The sequence below is a fragment of the Eulemur rufifrons genome, chromosome 18, assembly GCF_041146395.1.
Source record: "Eulemur rufifrons isolate Redbay chromosome 18, OSU_ERuf_1, whole genome shotgun sequence".
NCBI lineage: Eukaryota > Metazoa > Chordata > Mammalia > Primates > Lemuridae > Eulemur > Eulemur rufifrons.
In genome coordinates, this window is record NC_091000.1 from 13,567,519 (window position 1) to 13,584,890 (window position 17,372).

General features: G+C 37.5%; 1 protein-coding gene across 40 annotated transcripts in view; it reads right to left on the reverse strand.

Annotated features, from left to right (window-relative positions):
- Positions 1 to 17,372, reverse strand: part of SORBS2 (sorbin and SH3 domain containing 2) — a 306,881-nt gene that overhangs the window by 34,892 nt on the left and 254,617 nt on the right. For 23 of the 40 annotated variants that reach the window (XM_069492972.1, XM_069492987.1, XM_069492985.1 and 20 more), the window contains 2 exons: positions 3,331 to 3,380; positions 529 to 716 (listed from right to left, as the gene is read on the reverse strand). In XM_069492972.1, coding sequence (XP_069349073.1) covers positions 529 to 716; positions 3,331 to 3,380 — 238 coding nt within the window. Of the gene's footprint in view, positions 1 to 528; positions 717 to 3,330; positions 3,381 to 7,847; positions 7,905 to 9,950; positions 10,035 to 10,702; positions 10,862 to 17,372 lie in introns of all 40 variants that reach the window. The other 17 variants (XM_069492964.1, XM_069492961.1, XM_069492973.1 and 14 more) reach the window with 6 other exon arrangements.

Consider the following 17,372-nt stretch of genomic DNA (forward strand, 5'->3'; position numbering starts at 1 on the left):
TGTTACATGGCAGAACATGGATACTCTATGATGTTTGACCAAAATATAGAGCACGTGACTTTAATAGGTTAGATAATTTTTTAAATCTAGAATTAAATAACTTAAAAAAAACTCCTCAAAATCAATTATGTTTTAGGCAACAATTTCTTCTATGGCTGTATGTAATTCCTATCCCATAAATTTGATTAATTTGCTAGCTGTTAGCAAATTTTGACTATATGTAAATATTTATAAATGTCATCTTTTAATAGCCTGGCAATAAATTAGTTGATACTTTGAATTTGTTTAAAAAATGATTTTGGGAAAAAACACAGTAACAGATGCTAATCAGAATCTCTTAAGCAACCCCAGTGGCTTGCCAGCTTGAGTCAGCCTGGGTAGGGAGAAAGCTCTTGTTTGGAAACTAGATTTTATTCAAGACACCATAGGTAGAAGCTAGCACATATCAGTATCACTGGACAGGCTCTCACGTGGTTCTCTAACATTTACACTGGTACATTGTCTGCTTGTCTGTTTATTGTTGCTCACCTTTTGCTCTCGAAGGGGAAGAAGGAGAAGAACTAATGAAAGGCTTTGTAAGGTTGGCGCTTGATCCTGGGAGGTCCGCCTGGCCTGGGCTCCTCCTGCTTGCACTTTGATCTCCCAAGCCCCTCGGGGGACCCACCGCCGGCTCGCTCTTCCTCCGTTTCCTAAAGTCACTGGCCATGCTTGCAGAACTGAAAGAAGGAGTCACATCAGTTTGATTGGTACTAGAAGAGGCTCACATGTGCACCAGAAGGACCAGCAGAAGGTGCTAGTGACATGGTATGACCCCTAAACCCCCACTCCAAAGCCGCATGGTTAGGAACTCATTCCTTGAGATTAAACACGCTTTCTTTAGAATCATCGTTTAAAAAACTTAATGGATTTTATTTTTTTAAGAGCAGTTTTAGGCTTACAGAAAAGTTGATTGGAAAGTGTAGAGAATTCCTTTATACTCTCCTTCCTCTTCAACATAGATTCCCCTATTAGTTACAGCTTCTGCTCACGTGGTACGTTGTCACAAATGATGAACCTGCCTTGACACACCATCACCCCAAGGCCATAATTTACCCTAAGGTTTGTGCTTTGTGTTACACATGCTATGGGTTTTGAAAAATGTATAATGATGTGTCCATCACTAATGTGTCATATAAAATCATTTCACTGCCATAAAAATTCCCTGTGCTGTCCCTTTTCGTCCCTCCCTTCCTTCCTCCCTGTGGCCTCTGACAGCCACTGATCTCTTCACAGTCTCTATAGTTTTGCCTTTCCTCGCATGTCATAGTTGGCATTACACAGAATGGAGCCTTTCAGATTGGCTTTTTTCATTAGTAATGGACTTTTAAGGTTTTCTACATGCGTTTTTGTCCCTGGAAAACTCCTTTCTTTTTATTGCTGAATAATATTCTATTATATGGATGTACCACAGTTTACTCATCCATTCACCTATTGAAGGACATCTTGGTTGTTTCCAAGTTCTGGCAATTGTGAATAATGATACTGTAAACTCACGTGCAGGTTTTTGTGTGAACATAAATTGTTAAGTGTCTTTTAAAGTCAAAATTCTCCTATAGCATAATATGTTGTGACTGAGAATTTAGTGTCATGATTTGTATCATGTATCTTTTCTCTACAAAGGAGAGCTCCAACAGCATGAATGAACCCAGAGGGGGGTGCCAAAAGGGAGGAAAGAACTAGAAAAAAGGAAGACATCTGGGGAGGCCAACGTCTCTTACTTTAAGGTCTGCCTGCAGCTTCTTCTGCTAATCTTAGCTTTGGAAGACCGTATACCAGAATTCCAACATTTTACATTGAAATAATGAATGACCAGTAGTCTGGTCAGCAAATAAACTATTAAGGATTCCTTTCCCTCCGTTGTATAAACTGGTGTCAATAGTCTAAAATGGCAGGGAGTTTGTATCACAGTTTTGAGTTTGAGTAGAGCATCATTTAAGACAAACATTAGCGAACGAAGGGACACAAACCACAACATATCAAATCGCTGGATAAAATTATGTAAACAACAGCGACAGCAGCAACAGCAACACCAGCTCCCACGGACCCCAGCAGAATGTTAGGTGCCTTATTACATTTTTGTCTTAATTAACCTGGCGCAGCAAACCTGAGGTATGTATGTGCTGTTATCACAGTTTTACAAGTCACTATACCAAACACACATGCCGGGGACATACAGAAGTGGGGCAGACTTCAGAATTTGTTTATACTCCTCTAAAGAGAATGCCCCATCTCCTGGACCTGTTTTTGCTGGGATTTTCCTGTCATGTGAGCATCTGTGTATCTTTACAGCCCATCTTAGGGCAAATTAAAACTCTAAAATTTGAACATTTCAAACATTTTAGGTGCACATATAGATGCATAAGATAAAAAAGGAGGGGCTTGGGTAAGTTTTTTCTTAGTGATAGTACCATAGTTGGATGGCACTCATCAATCCAATTTATGAAGGACCCAATTCACAAAGTTCCTGGTCATGTTGATAGAAATGTATAGGAGGGAAACTTAATGCTACTATATAAATATTTATTGTTGATGCTACAATATGGCTGGGAGTGTGTGTTATTCAATATTACTATTGAGCTATGCCTGGGTTTTGTAGTATTTTAAAGTAAGTGTGATATTTAAAGCTTACTAACGAGACTAACCTTGGGCAGACTCTGAGGGTAGTTAGGCCTAGTGGTTACAAGCCATCTTGGTCCAATTCCACCTTGTCTTTCTCCGTGCTGACTGTGCAAACTTGGTAAAGTTACTGAGCCTAATTTTTCTCAGAGATAAAGTGAGGACAATACTATTTAACCCACAGTGTTGTCTTAGGATTGAATATGTTTATGTTCTTAGCATGCCTGTTATATAGTAAGCCTTATTTATTGGTAGTAAAAGCATTTCTGGTTTGAGTGGTCTGAGTATAATTAACAAATATGTGTATAACACTTATTAATCTACAAATTTTTTCAAATATATTATCATAAAGGCTACCTAAAAACATTGAAAAATTGATTATTTATAATCTCCATCTAAAGAAAAGAAAACAGTATAGCAGAGACAGGGAAGAGAAGAATTTCTCAATCTGTGAAGGAATCCAGATTTATTTCACTTGTATTTTTTATAAATTCTTGAATATGATCATATAAAATGATATAGAGACAAAATAAAACAACTTCGTGAAGCATAGTTCTTAATATAAAAATGAGTGATACACAATCCTCATTGCTATTTCACTGAATAATATTACTATTTAAAAGGAAACCACTGGTATAGAATATTCTACTTGTGTGATATTAATGAGATTCTTACCTAGCGGGTCTTTCCAGGCTTCTGTCTATAGAGGACTGATACAAAGAGGCCTGTTAAAATAGAATAATAGTTCCATGAAAATTTTTATCATAGCAAAATTTCATTCACCTGTCAACATTAAATTAGGTATCTTAAACAGGATATTACAAAAATTGAGGTTGAAGGAACCATTTATGATGATTATAAAAATGTCTTCCCAAAGAGAAATCATGCAACCTGATTTATTCTTTGTTCCTATCTACTTTCTCTTCTGATATTCTGTATTGCATTTCTCTGTGTAACTCAAATTAGCCATAACTCAAGCATTGCATGGAAGGAAAATCAATATTTCCACAGGACTACTGAAATAAGAGCTAAAGTTATTATACAGCATTAACTTCAGAATCTTGTCCATTGACTGTAAATAGAAATTTCCTACACATAGGAATGGTTTGATGTTGAAAATGCAGTCATCATTCAATCTTTATAAAACATAAATTTTCTTTATAATTTTTTATTGCTGTTGCCAGGTATTATCATTAAAATATAAAATATAAACAGAATTTGAAATATCTTTCATCTGTTAGCATAGACATGACATTTTAATAAACCCACAGAATTTGATTTGAATAAACTGATATATCTGATACCTCAATCAGGTACAGATTTATATCTTTCTAATTAGGTAAGTTCAGGGTTAGCTTAAAATAAATGACATAACAAATTAAAATATAATTTTTTTTAAAAAGGTGGACTTTAAGCATATCCCTTCATTCTGAAAAGTATATTGATATTGATACTAAGCAAAAACAATAGATATGAATTTTTAATTTTCCACGTCAATGTACTGGGATAATTGCTGAAATATCTAAAAAGCAAGGGAGGATTAGTACTGAGCTACTTAATATTTGAAGTGACAATGCAAGATGAAAGTGGTTGTGGTTTGATATCTAGAAAGTGTAGGGAAATATGTACCAAGTATATATAGTTTGGGCTTTGGTCATATTTGATGATCAATTCATTATCATGGACGAATTTCTAGTTTAAAAGTGTTCGTCTATACGAAAGTTTAAAACTGTGAACCAGAAAGGCAAGATTTGATAAATTTTATCTTAAGTTGCTATCACACAGAAACATTTTACAAGAATATTAAAAACCTACTAGTGGAAATTAAACCTTACTTTACAAACTATTTCTATAACTCTATTTTCTATTAATTGGTAAACTAGCACCAATTAACCAATGAAAACACTAGTATATAATTTTACAATTCTTTAGGTATATCAGTCTGACAAGGCCCCTTGCAGAACTTTAAAATTGCTTATATTAACTATTTTAATTTAATTCTATCTTACTGAATGAGAATGGAATCTTGCCCAGAAACAAACAAAAAATATCTCTTTGCACAAGAATATTCCCCACCCTCCTTTTAGACAGGAAAAGCACATTCTATTGTTTTTGGTTCCTAGAAAATATTTAGGTTCCTATGTTCTCAACAAATATAAATTAGAAAAAATTTTCAGTTTGCTAGTCTGGTAAGATTATATGATTATTTTAATTTGCTGAATTCTGAACCGGACACAGAAAAGGTAGAAAAATAGGTACTAAATAAGAAAGAAAGCAGACAAGTAAAAAAAAAAACAGTTATATTATAATTTAGAAATATTAATTCTACGTATTTGCAGAGGAGCATTGCCATTTGTGTGGATCATGGCTTTCATGGGACATCCAAATACACAGCTGATCATCAAAAAGTGTCAAAATTCAGAATACTCTTAGACCACCATTAAAGTGATCAGAAATTTTGAATTTGTCAGCTTATGAAGAGAATCAACAACATTGTAATGTGAAATAAAACATAGTGTAAGAACTGACGAATTAATTGTGTTTTAGAGTTCAGCTAAGAAACTACAATTATTCTTCCTTGTGCTGGTTTCCACATACAAAATAAACTAAAACCAGTTTTGTGATTTTGTGTACACTCAAGGAGGGAAAGTTCAGTATTAAATTATAAGATAAGAGTAAAAAATCTAGATTGATGACTAGGAGAAAAACTGGTACACTAATTATAAGAAGGGTACTCATCATGAGTTGGAAATTGTCTGCAGAAAAAAGGTAACCCATTTTATCTATCGTGATTTACTGAGTATTTACACATTACTGTTATTTTAACACACCTAGAATGTCATTTTAGTGATGTACAGACATTAAATCACTCTTTTTGCTAAGTAAATCATGTGATTAAACTTTGCGTCAAAGTCCTTAACTTTGTGCCTCATGTTTCAAATGAAAATAATAAAAAAGTCCTTAACTATTCTTTGGTAATGTCAGTTTTTCAGTTATATTTATGGATTAAAAGAATATGTTATTCATGAAATATACTAGGCACTTGATAAATGGTAGCTGAGGGATAATGTCTAACCAATTCCAATTTTTACCAGAAATGTTTAACAAAAGGTTATTAAAGACAGAATTCCAGATATGTTATGAGAATATGTTTTCCTACACTCTTCCATGATGTGAAATGAATAACATAGTTAATATGCTATCAGAATCATCATACAACATTCCCTTTCCATTCCAAAGAGATAATGACAAATAGTTTTCACTACCAGCAAAGTGCTTTTTTATGTGATTTTTTTTGCCACTACCATCAAATTACAGAATGCATAAAATTATGTTCCCATTATTTTATGCCTAAGTATTATTGTGTAATGTTAATTATTGGAACTCATTTCACAGAAATTCATTAGTTAGCAAGGAATAATATTACGTAAATAACTTGTTTCTAAAAGACTTAATTTCTAAATACATCTCTTGGAAGTGCTAAAATACATGACAAAGGAAATAGCACTGAAGTGAAGGTTGAGAGATCTGTGTTTTATTTTTTTTCACCACCATCTTATCATGCAATTTTTGGACTTCTTAAAATTGTTGCACTATACTTTGCTTAACTGAAACATGAGTGAATTGGATATGATACTCTCTCAATTGCATTTCAGGTCTCAATTAAACACATCCTAGAAATATCTGACCAAAATATCTGAGAAAATTATCTGACCACATTGAATTTCAAAATAAATTCTTTGGTGTTCATATGTCTAAATGATTCTCTTTCTTCAGATATGAAGGTAACATGACATACAGAATAGAATTGCTTGTTTTATCTTATTTTCTTCAGATTATAGGACTAGCTGCAAGGTTACAAAATATAAGCCTTTAGAAATGACTGAATTAAATAACCCAGAATGTTCCTGATTACCCTATTTTATTAATATATAAATATTTTGATCACTTCCTTGTTTTAACACACACTCTGATGCTTACCACAGGGGGAATTATTTGGAATTGCAAGTTGAAGCTCTAAAAATTTGGATATTTCCCCTGAGACTCGGTGCTTGCAATTCCAGTGGTCATCACCATGTGTCAGTAGTACCTCCAATAGCATAAGTGTTTTGTTTTAGTTGCATGTATTTAAGACATTTCAATGAAAACAAGATATTTATTGTGTTATTGTATTCAATTAAGACCACAGGGCAACCATTGTGTGAAAATCAGTTTATTTGCTTTGCTCCCACACTAGCTGCTTTTAAGAGTTCTTAAAAGGAGGCTTTTGTATAGCAGATGGTTAGCAAAACAGTGCCATTTTTGCTTTTGTCTTCTAGTGAGTCCTTTATCTGTTTTCCAAAATAATTTTCCGTTTTTCTTTGAAGAGATCAAGATACAAGCTTTTGACTCTGGATTATTTCTGCCTTTTTCATAGTCTCTTTGTCTGATTCAAATAAAAACTTATACTCCTGGCAAAAATTTTTCACCTAGCTGATTGTCATAAGCATTCTTAAACAGAGATTGCAAATACATTTCATCTCATATACCAGTGATTATCTGTTAGAATGGCTGCCTGCATTATAGTGTCAGGAAGGATTAGTAATATCTGTCGAGGTTGTGGACCTAGGAAATTGTGACACACAACTTCCAGGTATTTGGCAGTCCTATTTTTTTTTTTTTTTGAGACAGAGTCTCGCTTTGTTGCCCGGGCTAGAGTGAGTGCCGTGGCATCAGCCTAGCTCACAGCAACCTCAAACTCCTGGGCTTAAGCGATCCTACAAAAATGAAAGAATAAAAATAAATTTTAGGAATATGTAGGACATAGACATCTGATTATCTAAGAATCTAAACTCTTAATCTACATCTCTAAGCATGATGAGTATTTTACTTACTCAGCCTAATGAAAACAGATGGTTAATAAATTCACTAGGACTAGTACTTTTGATTTTTGATTTTCACGCTGCTGAATGCCAGAACTGCACTGAATAGTTTAACTATAAATGGTTAGTTCACCTAGAGTTCAGAAACAGCCAACATCTTTGGTATAATTAATGTCTAGGCAATGATAATAAATACAACACAATGATGCAAAAATAGATTTTTCAAAAATAGCTTAGACACTATAGTGAAATGTAAAACACAGATGTTCAGAATCATAGTCACAGCCTGTGAGGGAGAAATCTGAAAAAGAGAGAATAACTTCTTTTTACCTCATTGGAAACACCAGAAGAGTGATCTTGAACATAGTCCAGAGCCTTTTTAGGAGGCTGGGTGTAGATGCACCACATAAGCAGAAGTGTAGAGATGGAATGAGGAGAATCAATGGCAGCAAGGAATGAACATGTGGAGAAGGTGACAACAGTTAGACGGAGTGCCGACAGCACTGGATACACATACAGAGTGACATGAACGGGACAACATGGGGTTGCCTGGAGGAAGAGTGAATGTTTGCAAATATTCTCAAGCACTGAGCAAAATTGCGGGTGTTCAATTAGTATATTTATAAATTCATTTCATCCAATCAAAATTAGCACTCCTAGTCTCCGGCCACAGAGGAATGCGAGGTATATTAAAGAAACATTAAAAGAGCAAGTGGATAGCATGCTGGTGAGTTTCCCTGTGTGGCTGAAAATGATTATAGGCAATGCTGATAATTTATTTAGGCTCAGTACGGAAACTGGTACGGTCCCTAGAAACCTCCTAACCAACAATAACAATACATACAAAATAAAGCTACAGAATGTTTTTCCTCTGAAATAAAATGCAATTATGTTAATACTAAGATACGAAAGAGAGCAAAAAATGAAAGAAAACATTCTTCCTATTAGGTAATAGAATTTCTAGGAAATATTCTTTGGTTTATATTCATTTACAGTCACTTTTGATTCTGTTCCATAAAAGATAATAAATCTAATCAAGTCTCTTTTTAATGGACAAAAGGGTCTACCATCACCAACCAGCAAGCCATATAGGATCACAACACGAGTATATAAACCAGCATATGATATGGCAAAAGGAAGACTATTCTGATTTCTAATAAAAATTGCTCTGTAGTGTAATGGGCATGTTATTTGAGTCTATAATTCATAAAACATATGTAACTGACACACATCAAAGGCACTGCTGTTGATAGATGCTGTTCCCAAATAAAACTTGAGTTAATCAAGTTGTTACTTAAAGATGGAGTTGACTCTTTATCCCAAACAAGACTAAGCTTATTGTGCACAGCCTGGGGGGCTTCCTCTGGTGGGAATGTGGGGATTAGAGAAGTGATGGCTTTCACTAGCAAGTCTGGAAATAAAAGTCCACAGGGTTTCCTAATTTTTTTTCTTTCCTTACATCCCTAATGGTAAACTAGGTAGTCATGTGTTGCGTAACGATGTTTTGGTTTTGTTTAAAGACAGACTTCATATACAATGGTCCCATAAGATTATAACACTGTATTTTTACTGTACCTTTTCTATGTTTAGATACATTTAGATACACAAATACTTACAAAGTTACAATTGCCTAAAGTACTCAGTACAGCCATATGCTGTACAGTCTGTAGCCTAGGAGCAATAGGCTGTACCATATAGCACAGGTGTGTGGTAGGCTCTACCATCTAGGCTTGTGTAAGTGCACCCTATGATGTTTGCACGATGACAAACTAACCTAAAATGCATTTCTCAGAATGTGTCCACATAGTTAAGCAACGCATGACTTGACTGTATTTTATAGTGGGAATATTCTTACAGTTTATTATAGTGAGAACTGGCCAGAGAGTTTTTTTCTTTGACAGGCTTAACTTCTGACTCTGCCATTTACTATTTCAGGCAAATATCTTAACCCTTCTGGCCCGAGTGTCTCCTGATTGGAGAAGTATCAGGAGGACTCTCAGAGATAACGAGTACAGAAGCCAGCACTCTCCAGGCAATGGGAGGTATAGTAATAGTAATGATTTTGGTTATCCATGTCAAGGGGTTCTTTTTGAACTAAACCAAAAGGGACTGTAAACAAATACAAATCTTTAAAGCTGTAATAATCACCTGAATATTCCAGGACAGAAACTCTCTCTATGTTTTGAATTTGTAATTAATTATATACAAAGTAATCTTAATGCATGGCTTTAAAAAGCTTATAGGAAGTGTCTGAGCACATTAAACCATTTGGTACAGAAATAAATGCAGACTAAGCTGTACCAAAGCTATGTCTATATTACACATTCAGCTTTTGTTCTCTAAATGACACCCATCTCTTCTGATAATGGTATGTTTTACAAATCAAACAACATTCTCCTATTTTTCTTACATTAATAGTCTAGCCTCACTTACCGGGCGTCCAAACTCCAGTTCTGAAAAGAATTTATACCAGGGCTCATTTTCTAAATCTATGTCATCTGGATTTATGCGATCAGTCTAGAGCAGATGTGAAGGAAAAGGGAAGGAAAAGGCACACTGAGCGAAGTGAGGGAAACGCCGTGTGGTATGACAAACTCGCGCGCATTCACACGCAAACGTGCAGCAACGCATCCAACCAACCTCGCCAGGAGAGAGCGGAGGAAGTAAAGTAAAACGAGTCACATTAGGATATGAAGGTGAGCTTCCATGGTATTGCTTAGGTCCCTAGTTGGTACCTCTGTCCACAACTTCTAATTTTCTCCTTAGCTCGATGCATAAACTAGGGACAGCTCTCCCTGGCAGCCAGGACGCGTCCTGACAGCGTGCCCGAGCATTAGGACAGACTGGGCGCAGTCTCCAAGTCCAGTGCCCGGGCGAATCACCGCATCGTCCCTGCCCTCACTGGTGCCCAGCACCCCAGTCTGGATGGCTACAGTGTGCTGACCATCCCCTTGGGTGCAGGCACGTGGCGAGCCTGGGGAGGGCTGGGGGCAGGTGGGAAGGGATGGGAGGTACGGGGGTGGTCGGGTCTGTGGGCATTGGGGCCTCAGTCCCCGGTGGGGACTGGAAAGGGCGCCGGGGGAGTGGGGGTCGCCAGCCTCTGAGCATGCCTTCCTAGCCTCGGGAGGGCGAGGGCTGCGCTGAGCTTCCTGACGTTAGAAAAGTTGCAGAAGGAGGGAGCTCACCCGGATGGGAGAGACAGCCGGGGCGCACCGGCCTGGCGTGGGGGCGCCGCTCCGGGGCGGAGGGCAGGGGCTGCCGGGGGCCGCTCCGAGTCGGGGAATTGAAAGAGGCTTCCGGCCGGGTTCCCTTGGGATGGGTGTCGGAGATGTTGGGAGAGGGGGCTGGAAGAAAGAGGGATGAAGGAGAAACTGATTCATTAGATGGAGGCTCTTGATGGAACCCAGAGGACACCAGCTGGCAGTGGTTCGAGTCCTGCGTCAGGCCAGGTGGGAGGAGAAATGACCTTGGGATGTGGGGTGGGCATGTGACCCAGATACCCTAGGAACATTCTGGACCACTGCGAGGATCTGCCAATCAAGCATCTCTCGGAATGGGAAGAAAGATCACACTTAACGGGATACCCCAAGATCCACCTTCCACCTGCCTACTTTGAGCTGAGAAAGGGATTTAGGCGGGGTTAGGTTGTCACAGTACTGTGGGTGACAGGGGCAGGGGAGGAAGTGTGGGAAAAAAATCCCACCTTGGTTTCCTTGACATTCTAATTTAGAGAAAAAGCCAATTTTTATTTGACTTGCTCCCCTCCAGTGGTTTCTGAATGTCGTATTTAATGTGGACAAACTGGGAGTGTTAACATAAACAGTTTGAGAAAATACAATTACTTTAGTAATAGAAAACAGACACAGAGCATTTACTTTACCCAGCCATACTCTTAATGTTTTCAAATAATACATGCCTGACTAGAGTTGATTTTATATTAAAACTGGATGCTTAAGTTCTACATGTGAGTTATTACTTCTTTGAAATTATCACGCTAATTAAATGTGGTACAATCGAATAGTACAGTATTTGAAGTCAGAAAAAAAAAAAATTCTAAGAAAAATTATTTGGTTCCCTAAAAGCCATTCCCCTGGCCAAGAGAGGAGCTGAGGCTCTGGAGACATATTCCAGGAGGGCTACCAAGCTGCCATTGCATCACAGCAATTCCATATCATTTCCTTGCAATTCCTAAAGGAACTCAGGGACTTCCACTGAGTGGCTACATCTCAGGTCTGAAAGAAATGCTCTATAACCTTTGGAATGTTGGGAGCTTTGAAATATTCCATATTCCAACAAAAGCCACTATTTTGACATGAGCTTGTTCTAGTGCTTTATTGACTCGTTGCATTTACAATGATTTTGTTAACGATACACAGTCTATATTTAATAGTAAGTTATACCCAACGTGTTTTTAGTGATGTGGTTTTCTCTCAATATTTCATAATAAAAGATTATAATAGTAATTACAGACAATGATAGAGAAGTTCGAGGCATCATGACAAAATAGTGCAAGGGCCTAAGTTATCGAAAATATGTGGTAATTGTAATTACGAAGGAAATATTTATGATGAGATGCTAAGCAATGAAAACAATATAACCATGCACTTGTACAGTAGTGACAATGGTATTACAAAGCTTGCACCTGGATGAGCACAGTAAAGAAATGTACATATACACGAAAGACTACCAAGGTGTTCTGATATTGAGACTGTTTGTTTTTTCTTTCTTTTAAATATTATTTTGCTTTATTGTTATAATGTTAAAAATTTGATTCAATTTACATTTTATTCAATAGTTGTAAGAGTATTGAGGTTTTGATATTGCTAGAATATTTTTCTCCAATTATTATTTAGATCATTATAGATGCAGCATATAATTAGTTCATGGAATGGTTTTGCTGGAGCTGATTTTTAGGGTAATTGACAGTAGAGAGAGTTTTCCAGTAATTTTTGTTCTGTTTATAGAGGCATACTATTTCTTCTGTAGGAAAACTAACCCCTGGCTCTTTTAAACATCATAGTTTTTAATGTTACAGACATATTATTAATTCTTGATTTTATAACCTCTGCTTTGACATCCAGTGTTTTATTTTGCTAAGGGAAGACAGAAACTTCTCCTAGAGGAAACAAATCCGTTTAAGAAACATGAACAGCAGAGGGCAGCAAATTTACTAAACAAATAGGTATATTTATCAGTTATAATACAACTTTACTTTGACTTCCACTTTAAGAAAATATATAACAAATGGATATACTAAGTCCTGACTTATAGAAATATATTTCTATGATAGAATATGGAAAAAGGAACAGAATATCAATCACCTTGCGCCACACCTTAGAATGGGAATTTTCCATTAATTATTTTGTCAGTTATAAATTAAATTTATAGTCCTAATGGGCAACTATCTGGAATGCATGCCAATAGAAATTAGCAGAGAAAATACCCCAAACAATTATAGCTGGTAATTATCTATAACTTTGAAATGTAAAGAAAGGCACACGCTTGAACAAAGGCTTTACATTAAAGAAAGTACAAGTTCCAGAACTAGAATCTTCTCTTTGCTATGCAGATCTACTGAATGCCTTTAGTCATGCAATAATTAAATGTATTGTGGTGACCCAGAGCCACTGCTAAGGTACGCAGAAGTCTCACAATAGTCAGTGACACACACACAGATGTGGTCAGCCAACAGATGCCTCATATACACACTAGCAATCTCACTAATTCAGCACTTTCCACATGTAACATGGAAGTTCCTTTGAGTTCAGCACTAATATTAACACTCTTTCTAACCTTGTTTTTTTGTTCTATTCATTTAAGAAAACCTCAGCAAACCTCTGCTTAAAACTAACTTCGTATCATCAGTGCAAAAGAATGTGCTTAAGAAAAGCTAAAACTATAAATCACACGTGATCCTTATTTAAAAGCTACCAAGGGTGAATAATTTTTTAAGTTTTTATATTTTCTACAATTTAAAAGTATTTAGTTGCTTTTGTGGTTATAGAAATTCCATTGTGTTCAGTATTTTATTGAGGCATATGCTTTTTATATGTTGTTCCAAACAAAAAAAGAGGTGCTAACATACTTTCTTCTTGAAAATCACACTCATTAGATTTTAAGCTTTAATGGCATTGGCTACCGTGTTTCATATTTACTGTGGCTCCACAATAAATGCCATCTACATTGTTAGTTAGGATAATTCTTTATGGTTCAAACTGTCACATAAAACTTTTCAACCATTAGATGAAGCAAAGTAATTTTCCAGATCAAACATTAGGCCCATTTAGTCAACATTTCTAAATTTATAGTCAAATGAATGTTTAAGAGTTTCAAAAAAGTGCATTCGCTTTTGCTTTCCTGTTAAAGAACACAAATGCATATACTGCTGATTCCTAAGGAAGACCCTGTTAGCCAGGGTCTGGGGAGGACTTCTGTTCAGACAGTTCCTTCTGCCTCCTTTGTATCCCAGGGAATCATGGAATTGGTGAGTCACAGTTACTAATAGTGTGTCAAATCCCTCCTGAGGGTTTTGATAGAGACCCACTGGCCTTTTGTCAGTAGAAATATATAGGTTTCGTAGATACCCAACAAAATAAGGATTCAGTTTCTCACCAACGTTACCCACTCACTGCAAAGGTAAAACCTAGGTTCATTCATTCACTTAGTAATTCAATGAATGAACATTCGCTGAGCACCAACCGTGTGCCAGGCATTGGGCTAGGTGTTTGGAATACAAGTGGTGTTCCAGACATGGTCCCTGCCTTCAAGGAGCTTAAGGTCTCCTGAGGGACACCCACAAGGAAACAGGCCTTTCTAGTTCAGTGTGTGAGGGCCCTGGGAGGAACAGCCTGCCCTGGGCCCACAGCAGGGAGATCTTTAAGGTTACTGTTGAGGAGTCGGGGACAATTCCCTGGGAGGGGTGTGACTACCCTGAGACCTGAAGGATGGGCTAGAACTTTCTGTGTGAAGGAAGAGGTGGTGGGGAGAGCTCTCCTGGCAGGGGGAACGGGCTGTGCAAAGGCCCAGCAAGGAGGGAGCTGAAAGTTCTGTGTGTACCTGGAACCTAGTCGGGGGGCAGGGGACGAAAAGAGAGACGAGGCTGGAGAGCTCCGCTGGGGCCAAATCCCAAGAGCTTTTATAAATTATGTTAAGGGATTTGGATTTTGCTCGAAGGACCGTGAAGAGCCGGGAGAAAGTTTTGAGCTGGAGGTTTTATAAAGAATTTCTAAAGATCGACCTCACTGCGGTGTGGAGATGAGATTGGAGAATCAGGGGACTGAGTCGGGTGGTCATTACTGCAGCCCAGGCGCTGGACCACGGCAGGCCAGAGAGAGGAGTGGCAGAGGCTTCTCTCCTGGTGGGCAGAACTTTGAGTCCCCGAGGGGAGAGGGGAATCCAAGATGACAGTTAGGAAAGCAGATGGAGGCAGCATCTAGGAAGTCAACAGAGCAGCACAGAATTGCTTAGCTGTTGTGTATATTTTTCAAAAATTAATTATGAAAAGAGCAAAGGAATGCTCCCACATCACCCTGGAGTCCAAGTCCATGAGGATGCATGTGTAAGGCCTGAACTCCCATCTGCCGTCCCTTTGCTGTCCATCACTCGCATTCAGCAAACCTTCCTGCTCTCTATGTCAATATACAGCCACTCTCCACAGTGCCACTGCCCACTTGGCCCTTTGTTTTTTTCTGATTCTATAAATTAGAATGAATTCAGGGTTGATATTTTTTAAAAAAGATAATTTAAAAAAAGGTCATAGACTAGTCTTATAATAAAAAGGCTGGCCAAAATGATATGACCAGCTTGAACCATTTTGGTTAAGGCTGGTCCTCCACAAAATTGTTTAGGAGGCGTAAGAGTTTTGGTGCTTTCCATTTCTCCATAAGATATCCATTCTCATTTCTGTCCCAGTTTCCAGGTCTCTTCCACTCATCTGTGACTGCAGAGACCTACCCACATGCGTCTCCAGCAACACCCATGGCTCCAGATCTCCCTGCCTTCTTACACCTACGTCAGTATTCTGGGCTGGTGTCATAAATACTAAGGGCCTAGGTTTCTGGTAAAGTAAATCAAATAGTAATTATAAATTAGCCAATAAATAAACTAATTTATATTGCAAAATAATCAAATATTCTAATTAAAGTAATGATGATTACTGGCTACACGTGCTTCCTACTCAGCAATATAGTGGTGATCGAGCCCACCGGGCATAAGTATGCCTGGGCTCTACGCCTACCTCCAGCTCCCACCAGCTCTGTGACCTGGGGCAAAGTTGATCAATGTGTGCTTTGATCTCTCATCCATAAAATGGGGATACCAAGTATCTACTTCTTAGGGTGGTTGGAAACATTATTACATGAGATATGGCATAAACTACTAACCGCAGAACCTGACACATAGTAAATGCTCAGTGAAGATTTATAGCTATTGTTATTGCTGTTCTTCTTCTTATTGCTATTTTAAAACTAGGAGCCTTGAAAGCTTTAACCCAAAGACATGAGTAATGTGAGAATTTCAGGCACAATGGTAGGGCCCCAAATGAGAGAGGGGGCAGAGGGAGGGTTCTTTAGGTATGCCTCTGTTTTAACGCTAAGAGGTTGTTTAGTTTGCACAAAAGCAGATCTTGTCACACATATACATTAAATGATAGACTTGAAGTTCCTCGAGGTAGAGACTGTGACTTGTTCACCATTGTGTCCCCAGCACCTACTATCAAGTCTGGCACAGAGTTGGTGCTCAGTCGATTTTGTTGAATGGCTAAATAACAGAAATAGCCTGATGGGAAAGCTTCTAAAATCAGTCCTGTTTCCTGACACTGCAGCTACAAAAGCATTCCAATACAATTATAGTGCTCATTATCCTAAGCGTCTCATAAATTGTTAGAATGATTATGAAAGTTTTGTTTTTTACATTTAAATCTGAGATATATTATTTTGCTATTTCCAATTTTATGCAATGGTGACATTGTGGATCACCCAATTCTGACTCTGGAAATTTCAAAGTGTCACGATATTCAGTCATGTAACCTAGTAAATGGGTTATAAGTTTGCAATGTAGCCTGCAAATCAGTGATGTTCCTTTTTTTTCTTTTTCTATTGAAGTCCTGTTATGCTAAAAGATATGAGTTGTTTGAAGAAAGGCAAAGATGGCTTAGATAAATATCATGTATGAATTATGTGATTATAAGTTTTTGAACATGTTTTTCAACAGCACAACCACAAATATAGGGTTTCAAAAACTAAATTATGGACACTCAGGTTGGGTGTGGTGAGGCAAGGGTTTCCAATTAAATTTCAGGGACGGCCTTGCACTATATATAATAATGTGATTTCTTGCAGACTCTTGAAGGAGCTAACAAAGAAAAACCCTCTTTTTCTTGTTCACTGACACCTAAAATTCTTTTAAAGCAAAAATGAGAATAAGTTGCAATTGACATCAAATGCTTTCCTGGAAGCAGGTTTGAATGGAGATGCAGAGGAACTGTAGAGTTTCAAAGATATCCTGAGGGCACTGGAGCTCTGGGGGGGAAGCAAGGGACACAGAAAGGAGGGCTGGGGAGACCAGAAACCAAGAAGGCCAGGGGAGAACATCTTTGGTAATTTGCACTTTGAGGAGGGAAGTGATTTTTCTATCTTTTTGTTTGCATACAATTAAAGTAAATAATTGGAAAAAATACTGCAAAGTGAAATATAATCTTGATCCATTAGAATGACAATCAATCAGGAAGCTTGAGGCTTGGTAACCTGAGAGGGATTTAATAAGAATCAATTAAAACAACTTGTTATAAAAAGGGCATTTGGAAAATTTCCCCTTAAGCCAAAGAAATATAAAACTAATATGGAAACCAAGGGATGG